The 14,457-nt window shown below is 51.0% G+C and overlaps 1 protein-coding gene across 2 annotated transcripts in view; it reads left to right on the forward strand.

The window, feature by feature from the left end:
• The window catches only part of GPR26 (G protein-coupled receptor 26), a 33,996-nt gene that overhangs the window by 17,881 nt on the left and 1,658 nt on the right, over nt 1–14,457 (forward strand). Inside the window, exon 3 of one of the 2 annotated variants that reach the window (XM_070470376.1) lies at nt 6,111–6,382. In XM_070470376.1, the coding sequence (XP_070326477.1) occupies nt 6,111–6,342 (232 nt within the window). In that variant the 3' untranslated portion in view covers nt 6,343–6,382. Of the gene's footprint in view, nt 1–6,110; nt 14,110–14,457 lie in introns of those variants that run through there. The other variant, XM_070470375.1, reaches the window with a different exon arrangement.

Here is a 14,457-nt window from a genome sequence, read left to right on the forward strand (position 1 = left end):
ACTCTTAATAGGGGTCACTGCATTCTGTTCACACACTTATACCAAAAGCCCTAGTGGGTCAAGTCTGGCCCTTTGCAGAGTGTGTGAGCAGAGTGTGAGGACCTGCAACAGATTCTCATCCAGAAGTTCGAATTACACTTTCCTGAATTGGCATGCACTTTCTAGAAGCATTTGTAAGGCTATCATCTCCCCAGCGATATGTGCTTACAAGTAATTATGATTGTCCCAGATCATCAGAGTGGGGCTCCGAGGCCTTTGTGGATCTGACAGCAGCATTACTGTGGCTTTTCAGAGTCATGGAATTATGACAGCAGACGGCTTTAATGTGCCCAGTGTTAATATTCTATTAATCAAAGGCCTTTTCCATGCTAATGTCTCATGAACATTTAAAGCTCAGCTTGTTGTTTAGTCGTGTCCAACTCTTTTCCAACTCCGTAGACTGTAGCCCGTGAGGCTCCTCTGTCCATGGGATTTCCCAAGTAAGAGTAGTGGAGTGGGTTGCCATTTCCTTCTCCAGGGGATCTTCCGAACCCAGGGACTGGATCTCTTGCATTGCAGGCAGATTCTTTACCAGCTGAGCCACCAGGGAAGCCTAGCTTGTTACTTAAATATCTTCACATACACAGACTATATTCCCCAGATGTCTTTCAAAGACATAGGGATTGCTTCCCAAAGGATGTTCTGTGGCTCGTGTTGTACTGGTGCACAGAGTGTGCATGTGTGTGCATGTGTGTGCATGTGTGAATGTGTGTGTGAGTGCATGTGTGGGAGATACGATGGAGGTGTGAAGAGGGGGCACCAATTTACCACTTTAAATTCAAGGGTTGAAAGTGAAGGCCCTTGCTGCACCCTAGTACCGACTCAAGGAACTGGGAGGTGCCGCCTGGCACCCACAGTCCAGGGCTCAGTCCTGGCTCTCCCATGCCCAGGCCACGTGGCCGCGGCCTGTCACTCTGCCTCAGGTCCCGCCCTGTCGTGTGAAGGGCAAGGGACGCTGCCAGGGGAGCTTGGGACCATGTTTGTGAAAGCAGCTGTCAAAGCTCTGAGCCTCTGAGGACCCAGAGGAGGAGCTGGGCCTGGGATTACTGGTGTCACTGGTCTTGTTCTCTCCCGAAGAATTTAGTTTCTTTGCAGATTGCTATTGACAGCCAGAGCTGAGACACTGGTTTCCCCAGGAGGGGGTAGGTTGGAGACTGCCCGGGAGTCCTGGCAAGGGTACCTCCATCCTCCTCCCGGGACCAGGGTGGCCAGGCTGCCGGGTGGGGTGAGAGGTCCCTGTGGGTGAAGGCGGAGGGGGCGGCTTCCCGACTGTCAGCCCTCTGCTGTGACAGCCAGCCCAGAGACCTCCCTGGGACCCGGATCAGAGGGCCTTGTGCTCAGAGAGGGGAGCTGCTCCCTGGAGGGGTCCCCCAGAACAAATACAGAGCAAAGAGGGTCCAGAGGTGGGGACAGGCAGGTAGGCCAGGACCACGGGTGTCTACTCTGGGTCACCTTGAGTCAGATAAACACCCGTCTCCACGCTCAGCTTCTGACTTGGCAGCAGCGACACCCTGCAGCATCTCACAGCTCCCACCCCAGCCAGGCTGTGCCCCGGTACCCCCAAGGGCTCACAGCCATCTCTGAGCCACCTGAGATGTTCAGGAAAGTGGTCTCCTGACTTCCCCTCCCCCTCAGTCCCCAGCCTGACCGGCTGCCCAGCCTGTGTGCGCTGAGCCCAAGGGCTCCTCGGGGGAGCTGTGGCAAGGTTGTCCAGGACAGGCACATGTGCAGTCAAAGCACAGAAGCGTAAATGTTGCCCCGGCACACTGCCCGATGGCAGAGTTTACTCGGGCACACACCTCAGACGGGACCTGGAAAGTCACCTTGGTGCTTAATGGACAGTGGGGGCAGGGGGCAGGGAGCCCTGCTTGTGGGGGAATAAAACCCTGCTTCCTGGAGGGGAAGGAAGGGACAGTGCCCTGCTCTGGGGGCTGCTGACCTCTGCTGATCGCAGAGTCGACCCTCGGTGCCCATGGGCTCCAGGAGCTCCAAAGGGCTTGGCGCCATGCGGGTGTTATGACCAGGGCCCATGAACAACCAGATCTGCCTAACACCCTCTGCACACACACAGGCTCCTCAGTGGACGTAGGTCTGTTTCCCAGCCCTGCTGCTGTAGCTAGCTGCTGCTCCTTGAGCGGCTTCAACAGTAGAACTGTGCGGCTTCAGTTAGAGGCTGGAAGTTCAGGATCAAGGCGTCGACCAGGCGGGTCCTTCCGAGGCTGCCAGGGAGGCTCTTCCAGGCCTCCCCGCCAGCCCCCTGGAGTTTCTGATGGTTTACATGCCATCTTTAGTGTCGCTTGGCTTCATAAGCATCACCCCATCTCTGCCTTCATCTTGTGGCATTCTCTCTGCATGCATCTGTGCCCGTATTCCCCCCTTTTGTAAGGACACGGTCATCACATGGGCTTAGGGGCCTGCCCTTCTTCAGCAGGACTTCATCTTTACCGATTACACCTGCAAAAAACCTGGTTCCAAATAAGGTTCCACTCTGAGGTGTTGCTTGGAGAAGGAAATGACAACCCACTCCAGTATGCTTGCCTAGAGAATCCTGTGGACAGAGGAGCCTGGTGGGCTGCCGTCTATGGGATCTCACAGAGTCAGATGTGACTGAAGCAACTTAGCATGCATGCATGCATTGGAGAAGAAAATGGCAACCCACTCCAGTATTCTTGCCTGGAGAATCCCAGGGACGGCGGAGCCTGGTGGGCTGCCCTCTATGGGGTCACACAGAGTTGGACACGACTGAAGCGACTTAGCAGCAGCAGCAGCAGTTGAGGTGTTGAGAGTTATGACTTCAGCCTATGAATTTGGGGAGACATAGTTCAACCTACAACAGGGGCTAGGGAGAAAGGAAACCAAGTGTCCCTTAATTAACTAACACCTGAGCCAATAACCCCTGAACTCAGGGCTCTTGGGTCAGACCTGCAGGCAGGGGCAGGACAGGGGAGCTCAATAATCCATCATGTGCAGCGGCAGAGGAGAGGCAGAGCGTGGCAGGCCACTTTGAGCACACGGTGACCCTGCTCACGAGGAAGCTGTGACTGATCGGAATAATAATGTCCCTTTCCTGGAGGGGAGGGTGTTCAGAGGAGGTGGCTGGGTCTGGCATGGGAAGACAGGCTGGAGCATTCCCTTTCTCAAAGGTCATCTGGAGGGGACCACATGGCCATCCTCTGCCCAGATATGAAGTTAGAAAGAAGCAATTATAGCATCACAGAAACACCTGCCCCTGCCCAGGCCCCTAAAGCAGTAGGGACTTGGAACTGTCAGAGATGGAACAGAACAAAGCCAGCCATGGTGGGCACATGGCAGGGGGATCCCCATGCACAGGAAAATCAGAAAGCAGGTCAGGCAGCCACATCCAGTCACAGAAAAGAGCCTCCTAGGTTCACCCTGGCCCGGGGGCCCCGTGGGAGCAGTGCCCAGGCCCAGGCTGATCTGAAGCATCCCTTTGCCTGGAGGCCTTGTGAAGGCCAGACGCTGGCTTTTTGGAATAGAAGTCCTGTGCACGGTGGACAGGGGTGACAGGAGTGCTGGGTAGCACAGAGCAACTTCACGGAAAGGGAGTTCTCAGGGCTGGGAGGGACCCCAGAACTCACCCTGTCCAACCAGCGATGCAGAGATTTGAATCCCAGTATGGTACCCAGGCAAGACGTGGGCTGCAGTTAGATGCAACTGGGCTTCCCATTGAGGAGATGCTGGCTTGTTGCTGGCTTGTTGCACAGTCACTCTGAGCCTTGATTTCCTCATCTGTAAAGTGGGACAAATGACACGCCTTCTGCAGAGGATAACTGCAGGATTAGAGCGTGTGCACATCTCATATTTGGCCCGAAGGAGATACTCAACTGGGAGCTGTTATTGTTGAGCCAGGCAGGCATGTTCAGACTGGACATAAAATCTCTGAGAAGCAAATGCAATAGGTTTTGCCTCTTAATTATCTGAATGGTGAAACTTTAAATTGTCCTCAAAAATTTTATTCTGTGAAATCTACAGAATCTGCAAATAATAATTTTTATCTTGCTGGATGGTTTGATGCTATTTGACTCTTAACAAGTCCTCTTAAGAGAGCTGCTATTTGACTCTTAATAAGTCCTCTTAAGAGAGCTCAAATGCTCAGACTGAATTTATCTATATGGAGGAGACTAGACATTTTGGAAAAGCAATTTGGCATCACATAGCGACAATGTGTTGGCATTCCGCTATTTCATTGTTATTATTAGGTGTGAATTCTAGACTCAGGGGTTTTGGTTCCTTTATACTCATCACTTCCCAATGTAGATTTCTTAAAAGTACAGATTTCCCAAATGCCAACAGCTCCATTTTTTCCCCCATTCAGACTCCCAAGGAGAGGAGCAGAACCGTGGCCACATTCCCCCTCGGGGTAGGAGGGCAAGGGCAGATAGTGGTGCTGGAAACAGGATGCCAATAGAAGGGCCTCAGAATGGAGACATCAAGGACCTGTTCAAAAAGGGGATCGTTGCAACAGGGAATGTCACCCCATCAGCTTCCTTCCTCCTCCTTCCTTTCATGAGCTCATCCGCATGACATAAACCCAAAGAAGCCTTCAGGAAAATCACTTGAGTTGGCAGCACAGGGTTGCAGCCCAAGCTGGGTGTTTTCAGTACCTGGGTTCTCACCAGGGCAGCCCTCCATGCTGAGAGCCGCCCTGCCTTCCATCCTGAAGACCCCTCCCTCACCCCGCCTCCCAGGTAGGATACAGATGCCAGATCCCAGTCTGAGCACAGTTCGTGGATCTTCCTCCATCACAGACTTGCTGTGTGATGTTGGGCAACCTCTTTCCCTCTCTGGGCCTATTTATTCATTTGACAGTGGGTGGGCAGAGGGTAATTGATAATTTCCAAGCTCCCTCCCAGCTCTGTGGCCTTTCGTACCTTATATTAATGCTGGTTAATGTCGAAATTTAGCCGAAGGTTCTGGATGCATTTGGGAGAAAAGAATTAATGGCTTGATTTGGAGGGAATTCCCTGGTGGCTCAGATGGTAAAGAATCTGCCTGAAATGTAGGAGACTTCAGTTTGATCTCTGAGTCGGGAAGATCCCCTGGAGAAGGGAATGGTTACCCCACTCCAGTATTCTTGCCTGGAGAATTCCATGGACACTCTGCTGGGCAGGCTACAGTCCATAGGGTTGAAAAGAGTCGGACACGACTGAGCGACTGACAAGTTTACTTTCTTTCCACTTACATAGAGGAGTGTCACTCCCTCACGGCGTGGCCTTAGCACTGTTGAATGGAGTTGTTGGATGGGTCTCAGAACGGAGCCCCTTTGACACAGAAGCCGCCTTTTCCCTCACCTCCTTCTAAAGAATAAAGTCACTTTAGGGCATCTACTGCTGCTATTGCCAGGGCCCCCCAGATCCCAGCCCTGGAAGAAGCCTTTCTCACCATCAGATTCTTCCCTGCTATGAGACATACTTTGAGCTTTGCCGAATATTTGGAAAACTGTTTTCAGCCCTTCCTCCTAGGCAACCTCCCTTGGAAGGCAGAGCTAGGATTTTCTGAAGCAAAGAATCCATCTATTCTGGCTGCAGTGATCATAGAGATGAGCTTATCTGGCTTCTCACTTTTCATATAAAACATTCAGGCCCCAGGAATGCAAATGACTTGCCCAGGGTCACAGAACAAGTCAGCAGGAGAGTTAGAGCCAGTGGCCAGGATGCAATGAAACTCTTAAGTGCGTTTCTCAGATCAGTTTGGGTTCCGAATCAGACAGACCTGAGTTCAAATCCCGCCTTTACAGCTTCCTGGCAAAGTACATAACGTCCTTGGATGTCGATTTCCTCACCTGTAAAATGGAGATGTCTAAACTTCCAGGGTTCCATGAAATCGGGTGTAATATGTATCACTAGCACAGTACCTGGCCTAAAAGAAGTGCCTGGTGAGTGGCCACCATTGGTAATGGATGCTACTGCTGTTGTCCTTGTGACTGGAGGAGGCAGCCTCAGAGACTCCGAAGCTCCGACCGGAAGCTGGGGTCGGGGGCTCAGGCGGGAGCGCGGGCATCGCCCGGCTGTGCTGTGATAACCCAGCGTCCTCCCGGTCTCTGTCCACAGGCTGGTGGAGCTGTCTTCTGCAGTACCCATCAGCGCCCACTGGGGGGTGCTGTCCAAGTGCTTGGCCTACAGCAAGGCCGCGTCCGACCCCTTCGTGTACTCCTTACTGCGACACCAGTACCGCAAGAGCTGCAAGGAGATCCTCAACAGGGTCCTCCACCGGCGATCGCTCCGCTCCTCCGGCCTCACCCGGGACTCCCACAGCCAGAACATTCTGCCGGTCTCCGAGTGAAGCACGTTGCTCCGCTGGAGAGCTTGGAAGGAGGCGGCTGGTGAGAAGAAGGGAAGGGCGGGGCTCGGGTCGCCTGGGTGGACACGGCCAGCCGCCGCCACCTCCAAGCCTAGGGATGCTGGACCCTTGGCTTGGGGCGGCTCTGAAGCCTGGTTCCTGGTGCCTGCAGGGCAGACGTTGAACTGCCCGTTTATCACCAAAGGATGACCAAGGCACGTGCTGTGTGCTCTCGCTTTTCTTTCTGAGAAGCTCCTTTGAGCTCCGAGACTCAGCAGAGACTCCCCAGGAGTCGCTCCCAGTGCGGTCATGATCAAGGACACACAGTGCTGGTGGAAGGTGGGGAAGCATGGTGTCCACCTGCTTGCTAACCCTGGGACCGTTGGGCTTCATGCTGAAAAGTGGTGACCTCCGTGGGGCATCAGTCACCCCGAGAGCGAGGTTGGCAGTGGCCGTTTGCCCCACGTCTAGCATGGCCACATGCAGTGGTGGCTGCTTTAATCCAAATATTATTCAGCTGGTACTAACTCAGCTATGCTCAGCTGGGACCTTGGCCCCCAAGCCCAAGGGGAAAATGTTTGACAGCCAGTGTTACCCAACTGTGGCTGACAAGCTGCGTTAGACATGGTTATATTGGATTCAACTTTTCTCTCTTTCTTCCCTCCCCCTGCCCCAAAGCTAACGTGTGTGTGTGTAGACAACCTTAGCATGAAAATGGTTTTCAATAGGCAGGCACTACATATAATAATGTTCTTTGAAGTCTGACCCGAAGTCATCTTCTTCTGATTCACATGTCATAACTATTGGAGCCAAGAAGATGGAGGAACGTGCCTGGCAGGTCCCCAAACCCTGGTCTGTGACTTGAATTCGCAGGAAGCATTTCACCTTGTCTCACATGTCTTGTCCAGCATGTTCTTTGAGGTGATTGGAGAAGAACTGACCTTACCAGGTTTTTAGCCTGACTTTAAGGCACTTAGTTCCATTATCCCTAGGGTTCAATATCTTAGTTTCTGTAAGTCATGAACAGACAGTAGAGGTTTCCCAAGGTGATCCAGAAAGTGCCCTGGGCCCATGATCGGAGAGTGAAATTTTTACCGAAAACCGTAACTCGGAAAACTGTGCCGAGCCACTAGCAGCCGCCATCTTGCTTTCATAGAAACAAGATGAGGCGTCCAGGCTTTCTGCCCATTTGTCTTTTTACCTTTTCGAATGACGTGTGCATGCTAAGAGCGGTTATTTTTCCATCCTTCACTCTAACAAGTGGTTCCTCCAGGGTGGAAAGGATGGGAGCAGAAGGCTCAGAAGGCTCCTTCTCCCCTTCCTTTTCTGGGCACGGCCTGACTTTGGAGACGTAGAAAGGAGGACCCCGTTCCACAGGGGCCAGCCAGGAAAAACCTGATGCTTTTCACTGCCGAGTGGCCCCAGTATCGAAAAAATAGCCAAGTGTGTGCATGTTTGAAAAAAGGGCATCTTACTGACCTTAGCTCCTCATTTAGAAAACAAATCACTGAGCCTGGCCTACTCCTGTCTCCTTTCTAAGTTTCCATGGAGACCGACGTAGCCTTGGAAGCCTTGATGCCTCTCCACCGCAGCTGGAGGTATACTCACACCTGCTTAGAGGAGCTAGTGGCTCACAGCCCTTCCCGATTCTGTGTTCTGGGACATCACCCTGGTAGCTTGAAATCAGCCGTGATGGGCATATTTATAGCGTGAAAGTCAGCAAAGGCTACAAACCAGGCCCTTTTCTCCACTGAAAACTCATTGCTAAACATCTCCCAGCGCATCACTGCCCATACAGGACTTTGTGTGCTACTGAAGCAAAATTGCTCTGGTTCAGCGCACATTTGGCCCCTCTGGTTTGAATCACAACAGATACTCACTTTTGTTGCGCTTTCCTAGCATCAAGCAGCTGTTCCCTCTTCGCTCTCCCAACCCCGAAAGCATCAGTAAGGTTGAAGACAAGCAAAGAGCCAGGAAAATATGCACCACTGAATCTGACCGCCTCTCTTTCACACAGATACTCTTTGGGCAGCGGAGGAGTAGTGACCCAGTGGCTGAGGTCAATAGTCAGATTCAAACAATCAAGTAAGTTTTCGTCAATGTCAGGTTGGAGGAATAACTGTCAACTTCTCTTCCTGCTTGCTCTGTGCAAGCAACAAATTATACTCCCAGAAGCAACTTGATCCCTTTCACCTCTTCTTTAGCTAAAAAATAAGATCTGTCACCTATAATGTCACATATCTTGAGAAGAGGCATTTTGTAATTTATACTAAACCTTAGGACTGCCAATAAACCAACAGAACCAGTTGTTTTGGCATCATGGTGACAGTCCCCCAAATATGCCAGCTGATTGGGGATTTTCATTATTATTAGGACACAGGTATCAAAACCCAAGGAGAAGTGGGAAGAAAATCACTTCATTAGTGATCAACACCCACCAACTCTGCTAGGATTACTTTTAGATAAATGTTTATATTCATCTATATACAGTCTATAAAATTTCCCCGGCTTCATTATTCCCAAGAGAATTATCTACCTCATTTGGTAATTTATCAAATGTCACATGGATTTCTCAGGTAAAACACTTAGGAAGGTCCAGATCAGCATCTCTGTCAAGGGCCTGGGATGACTTCCTTGACAGCAGCCCAGCGGATGGCTTGATGTTGAAGGCCTGAGTGCTGTTGGAGAGCTGGGCTCGGTGTGAAAGCGTTTTAAGAAGCCGGAGAACAGAGCCTAGAATGGAGAGGATCTCAGATCCTAAACCCACACTACAGGGCTCAGTTCCTAGCCCAACATGCTCTGAACTTGTAGGTTTAAACTCCACCCACGATGGCTTTCTCAGTCACTCTGCGACTCCAGCTTTTCTTTATGCTGCTTCTTGAAGGAGGGGATTTCAGAGCCCTGGGACCTCTGAGGGGTGAGGGTCATGGCTTTGGGGGTTTCTGTGTCTTATGGTCAGCCGACCCCCCAAAGATGTTTCCCTGAGAGCCTGCCTGCTTTTCCAGAGATGTCACGGCGGCGGGGGAGGAGGGGAAGTTGCTTTGATTCTTCTCACACCAACTGGACCTTCCTTCTAGGACTCAGCTTAGCCTTCTGTCACCGTGAGCAATAAACCTCTGTCCTCATGTTTGTGAAATCAGTTTCCTTTCTCATGATGCCTTTCTTTCTGAGAGAGGATGGAAAGACCAGGCCATGTCCAGGTCCTGGTTCTGTCCTTTTACATACTTAGGTGCCCATGGATGATGTCTTTGCAGGAGTGTACTGTGACCCTGTGGGTTGGGGGGGACCACAGGCTGTGCATATTTAAAATTTACCCCAATTCAGCATCCACTAGTTTACCTATGATTTTAATGAGGATGTTTTATCAGGTGCCAAAAATTCCTTGCATCTACTCATGTCCTTTGGACCACAGGCAGGGGGAGGAGACAGGTCCTGGATGTATTTGGGGCTCCCACTACTTTCCTGAGAGATCCACAGCATCTGGAATGAAGCCCTCAATGAGTTGGCCTGACCTCTGGCCAGCTGCCTTTGCCCTGCTGGTGGAAGGAAGAGATGGACTTCAGGCTCACTCCTGCCTCTCCAGCTGAGATGCAGCCTCAAAGTCAAAGCCGTCTTTCGGCCTCCTTCCATACATACAGGTCGAAGGAGCAGGCCCTGGGCATTTCTGGGAACCAGCTACCTAGGAGAGAGGAATCCCCATGAGTGGAAATGCCTGCCTTCCCAGGTAATCTGCATCAGGAGGGGAACGTGGCTAGGAGACGAGGCTTCGCTCAGCCTGACCTGGACTGATCACTGTGGTCTGCAAAGGTCCAGGGAAGCCGAGTTCTGGAGAGGCTGGAGAGCGGCCCACGGCAGCCATGGCTTCCAGCCCAGCACTGCAGGAATGCCCGCCTCCTAGTCTGACATTTACAGAGCACCCTCTGTGTGTCTGGCCCTGAGCTGGGTCGGGCTCTGGGGAGACCGGGATTACTCTACAGGACGGAGGCTGAGGCCGCCCTCGAGGTCTGTGCACCGCGCTAGGGGCACAGAGCGAGGGCTGACGTGCTTGACAGTGGGGAACGAGGGCTCGGGAAGGTTCCTAGAGGTGGTGACATTGGGCCTGAACCCGCACTGGGGAAGATCGTGTGACAAGACACGAGGGAGGCGTGAAGCGCGTCGGGTGTGCAGTCTAGTGGGACGAGAGCTAGATGTGTGTCCAGGAGTGAGATCAGGTGTGTGCTGAGGAGGTGGTGAGACAGAGTGCATGTGATCTGTGACCCGGGGGAGGGTGTTGAGGTCTTGAACTTGGGAGTTCCAAAATTAGAGTTCTTTTAGAAAGAAGACATGGGGGGAAATCCACATGATTTAGCTGGTGAAAAAGAGAAGGAAGAAAGAGAAAGAGAGAAGGAAGGAAGGAAGGAAGGGTGGGTGGGAGGGTGGGAGGTGCTGAATGCATTGCACTTCTTTTGTGGAGCATCCATGTTATATAGTGAATTGGGAGGCCGAGCAAGATTCATTCTTAGGAAACCAACCTCATTGACCAGGGTGCATCCGCTGACAATACACCTGAGTGGGAATGAAGCTATGTCTTCAGAAGGGTGTGTGCACATTCCATAATGACACAGGGTCCTCGTGGGCAGGGCCCATGATCCCTGGGGACAACTGGAAGAATTCACAGCAGAAACAACCAGATTTGCAAAAGTTACCCATGTGCCAAGTAACAGTTCGGCCACCCTTCCACCCTTCACACTCATACCCATCTCTGGGGGCGGGGCGGGGGGTGTTGAATTTGTTCTTGTGGTGTGTCATGTGAATGTGTATTTAGCACTGACGTCCCAGCATTATGCATCCACCCAGTCTTAGCAATGTGATGTTGTTGTTCAGTGGCTCAGTCGTGCCCGACTCTGTGACCCCACAGACTGCGGCACGCCAGGCTTCCCTGTCCTTCTCCATCTCCTGGAGTTTGCTCAACCTCATGTCCATTGAGTCAGTGATGCCATCCAACCCTCTCATCCTCTGTTGCTGCTTTCTCCTCCTGCCCTCAGTCTTTCCCAGCCTTGTGATAGTTTACCACATATACTCACATGTAAGGGACTTTTGAAATAATTTACATTTTTGACTGAAAAGACTGTGTTCGTGCCTTTTGGAGCATGTGCGCTCTTAGGAACACTGACTTGGGGGCATTTCCTGTGTCCTTTCTCTGGGAGGCCTAGTGACTATAGTCAGTATCTTACTCCTTGGCGTGGAACAGTGGTTGCACATGTGTGTTTTTTAATGTTTATTTATTTGCATATTTAATATTCATTTATTTATTTGTGGCTGTGCTGGGTCTTCTTTGCTTTGAGGGCTTTTTTCCTCTAGCTGTGGCGAGCGGGGCTTCTCTCCACTTGTGGTGTGCGGGCTTCTCATTGCAATAGCTTCCCTTGTTGTGGAGCATGGGCTCTAGGCACACAGGCTTCAGTCCTTGCCGCACATGAGCTCGGTAGTTGTGACTCCCAGGCCCTGGAGCACAAGCTCAGTACTTGCGGAGCACAGGCTTACTTGCTCCACAGTTTGTGGGATCTTCCCATATCAGGGTTGGGACCCATGTATCCTGCCTTGACAGGTGGATTCTTTACCACTGACCCACCAGGGAAGCATGGCTGCACGTGTTTAATAGAAACTGAAGTTCACATTTTGAAGAGTCTAAAACCTGTACTTGGAGACAAGAATCCCACACTGATTCATGAGAGTCAGATTAGAGTCATCAAGGCCTCCAAAATACCCCAGATGACTCATAGGGACTGTATTTAGGGAGTATCAGATGCTACCGCAATGGTGCACAACTGACTGACTGGCCTGAGCCAGTCAATTTCCCAATGGCCAGATCAGAGAGATGGCTCCTGCCTGCCTAAAATACCAAACAACCAGCCCCCAGAGGCGCAGTCCACCATGGCCCAGCATTCAAGCCATGGATGCCAAATCTTTGCTTGGATTATCCATAACCAAAGCCCATGCTCTATTCGAATGCTAAGTTCCCTTGCAGGTTGAAATCTTTCCAAATCTCAACGACCCTGTTTTACAAATGTGTAAACATACTTCCTCAAGTGTGGAACATTTGAAGGACATTTAAGGAGTTCAGTGTGTCGCCAGGATCCTACTTTACATCAGGATTTCTTCAGGGGAAACCGCACAAGCCCAGGGACAAATAAAAGAGCTGCCTTGCCGAACCCTCATTACCACATGGGCAATTTTTATAAACACTGGGATAGGCCAGTCTGTATTTTCTTAGGCTAGTTTGTGAGAAGGAATTCAGACCTTTGCCATTTGGATGTTCATTGTCTGTTGTGGTGAGGCAGCTCCTTGGAGGACATAAATCTGTCCCTCTGCCGTGATGTCCTGTGGAGCGGATGCCAATGGACATTTCAGCCACCCTATTACCCAGTGGCTCTGCCTGCAATGCAGGAGACCCAGGTTCAATCCCCAGGTGGGAAAGATCCCCTGGAGAAGGGAATGGCAACCGACTCCAGTATTCTCGCCTGGAAAATCCCATAGACAGAGGAGCCTGGTGGTCTACAGTCCATGGGGTCGCAAAGAGTTGGACATGATTTAGCAACTAAAAACCACTGCCTAGTCTGAACACCCATCCTCCCTAATGGAGCATGGCCATCTCCCACAGACAGGTTCATCCCACCCCGTGTCCAAATGGGAGCCACTACCTTCCTGCAGTAGACTGGTTAGACGCTACCCTTTGAACCCTGGTAGCTCCAAGTTATGAGTGCACCCAAGTTGAATTTTTTTCTTTCCTTCACTTTTCATGTGTGTGTTAGTCACTCAGTCGTGTCCGACTCTGTGACTCCCCCTGGACTGTAACCTACCAGGCTCCTCTGTCCTTGAAATTCTCCAGGCAAGAACACTAGAGTGGGTAGCCCTTCCCTTCTCCAGGGGGCCTTCCCCACCCTGGGATCGAACCCGGGTCTCCTGCATTGTAGGCAGATACTTTACCATCTGAGCTACTAGACTTCTTTATTTGGGAGGAGGCAGGGGTTGTGCAGAGTGAGGTGGGGGGACTTACACTATCCATAGCTTGGGGGTGGGGGGCGTCCAGAGAACAGAAGGGAGCCTGTACTCAGGAAACCTAAGGTAGGTGCCAGCTAGTTCAGCATTCCACATGGAAATGTACTGTATCTTTAGATGCTTCAAAAATACTTTTGGAAACTGTGATTTAGAAAAACTAAAGATATTTTATTTTAAGGGGACAGAGGGAGCTGCAAATGCCTGGCTCCTGTACAATGTTCTGTCTCTGAAGTCAGACCTACAGGAAAAGGGGTGGACATCTGTGTGCTTATGCTGGACCAAACGTGCCCGTCACCGTGTGCCCACGTGACTCTGCTTCCCTGCGGGTGTGCATATGGGCAAGTGTTCACCAACAGCTGCAACCCGAACATAAAACAAACGAAGCAAAATGTTACCGTCCTCTGTAGTGTTTGTCTCCATCGGAGTTTTAGCTTTATTTTCTCCTAATTTATTAAACAGAAGTATAGCTCCATTAAGAATAATTGCCAGAAGCCCTCCCCATGTGGCGCTGTTAACCTTTCATGCAATACAGTTGCCAACAGTTGTTTTCTGTTACAGTGGGACTCAGGATTGGAGGCTCCAAGGCCAGTGTTGCCTGCCCTGTTTACAACGGCTTGTGTTTAGTGCATACATAGCAAACGCTGTAATAAATTTTTATGAGAGAATTGAGAGTTCCTACAGGGGAAAATATGTATTGAGATTCTGTCCAATAAAGCCTCCTGTTATAAAATCTCATCCACACTTTGTTGACCTGGTGTGAACATAGTTTTTATTACACACAAGTAAATTGTCAGAAATGGCGATTTCATAATTTCATGGTGGGAAATGTTTAGATTTCTTTCTATTTATCTTCTGTTCTGTATCCTCTTTTCTCTCCCACTGTCTGTCACCACCTCAGATGCCCCTCGCCCTCACACAGCCTCCCAGGGATAGCGCTCACCCTTTGGGACCGTTTCGTACCTGCCCAAGCCCCCGGCAGCTACCCTTCCCGGACACAGCTGCCCAGGGACTGACTGCCTGACCTTGGGAGACCTGTCCCCCAGCCTCCCAAATATTCAATACCAGGCAACCTTGACCACTTTT

The sequence above is a fragment of the Odocoileus virginianus genome, chromosome 7 (assembly GCF_023699985.2).
Source record: "Odocoileus virginianus isolate 20LAN1187 ecotype Illinois chromosome 7, Ovbor_1.2, whole genome shotgun sequence".
Lineage (NCBI taxonomy): Eukaryota > Metazoa > Chordata > Mammalia > Artiodactyla > Cervidae > Odocoileus > Odocoileus virginianus.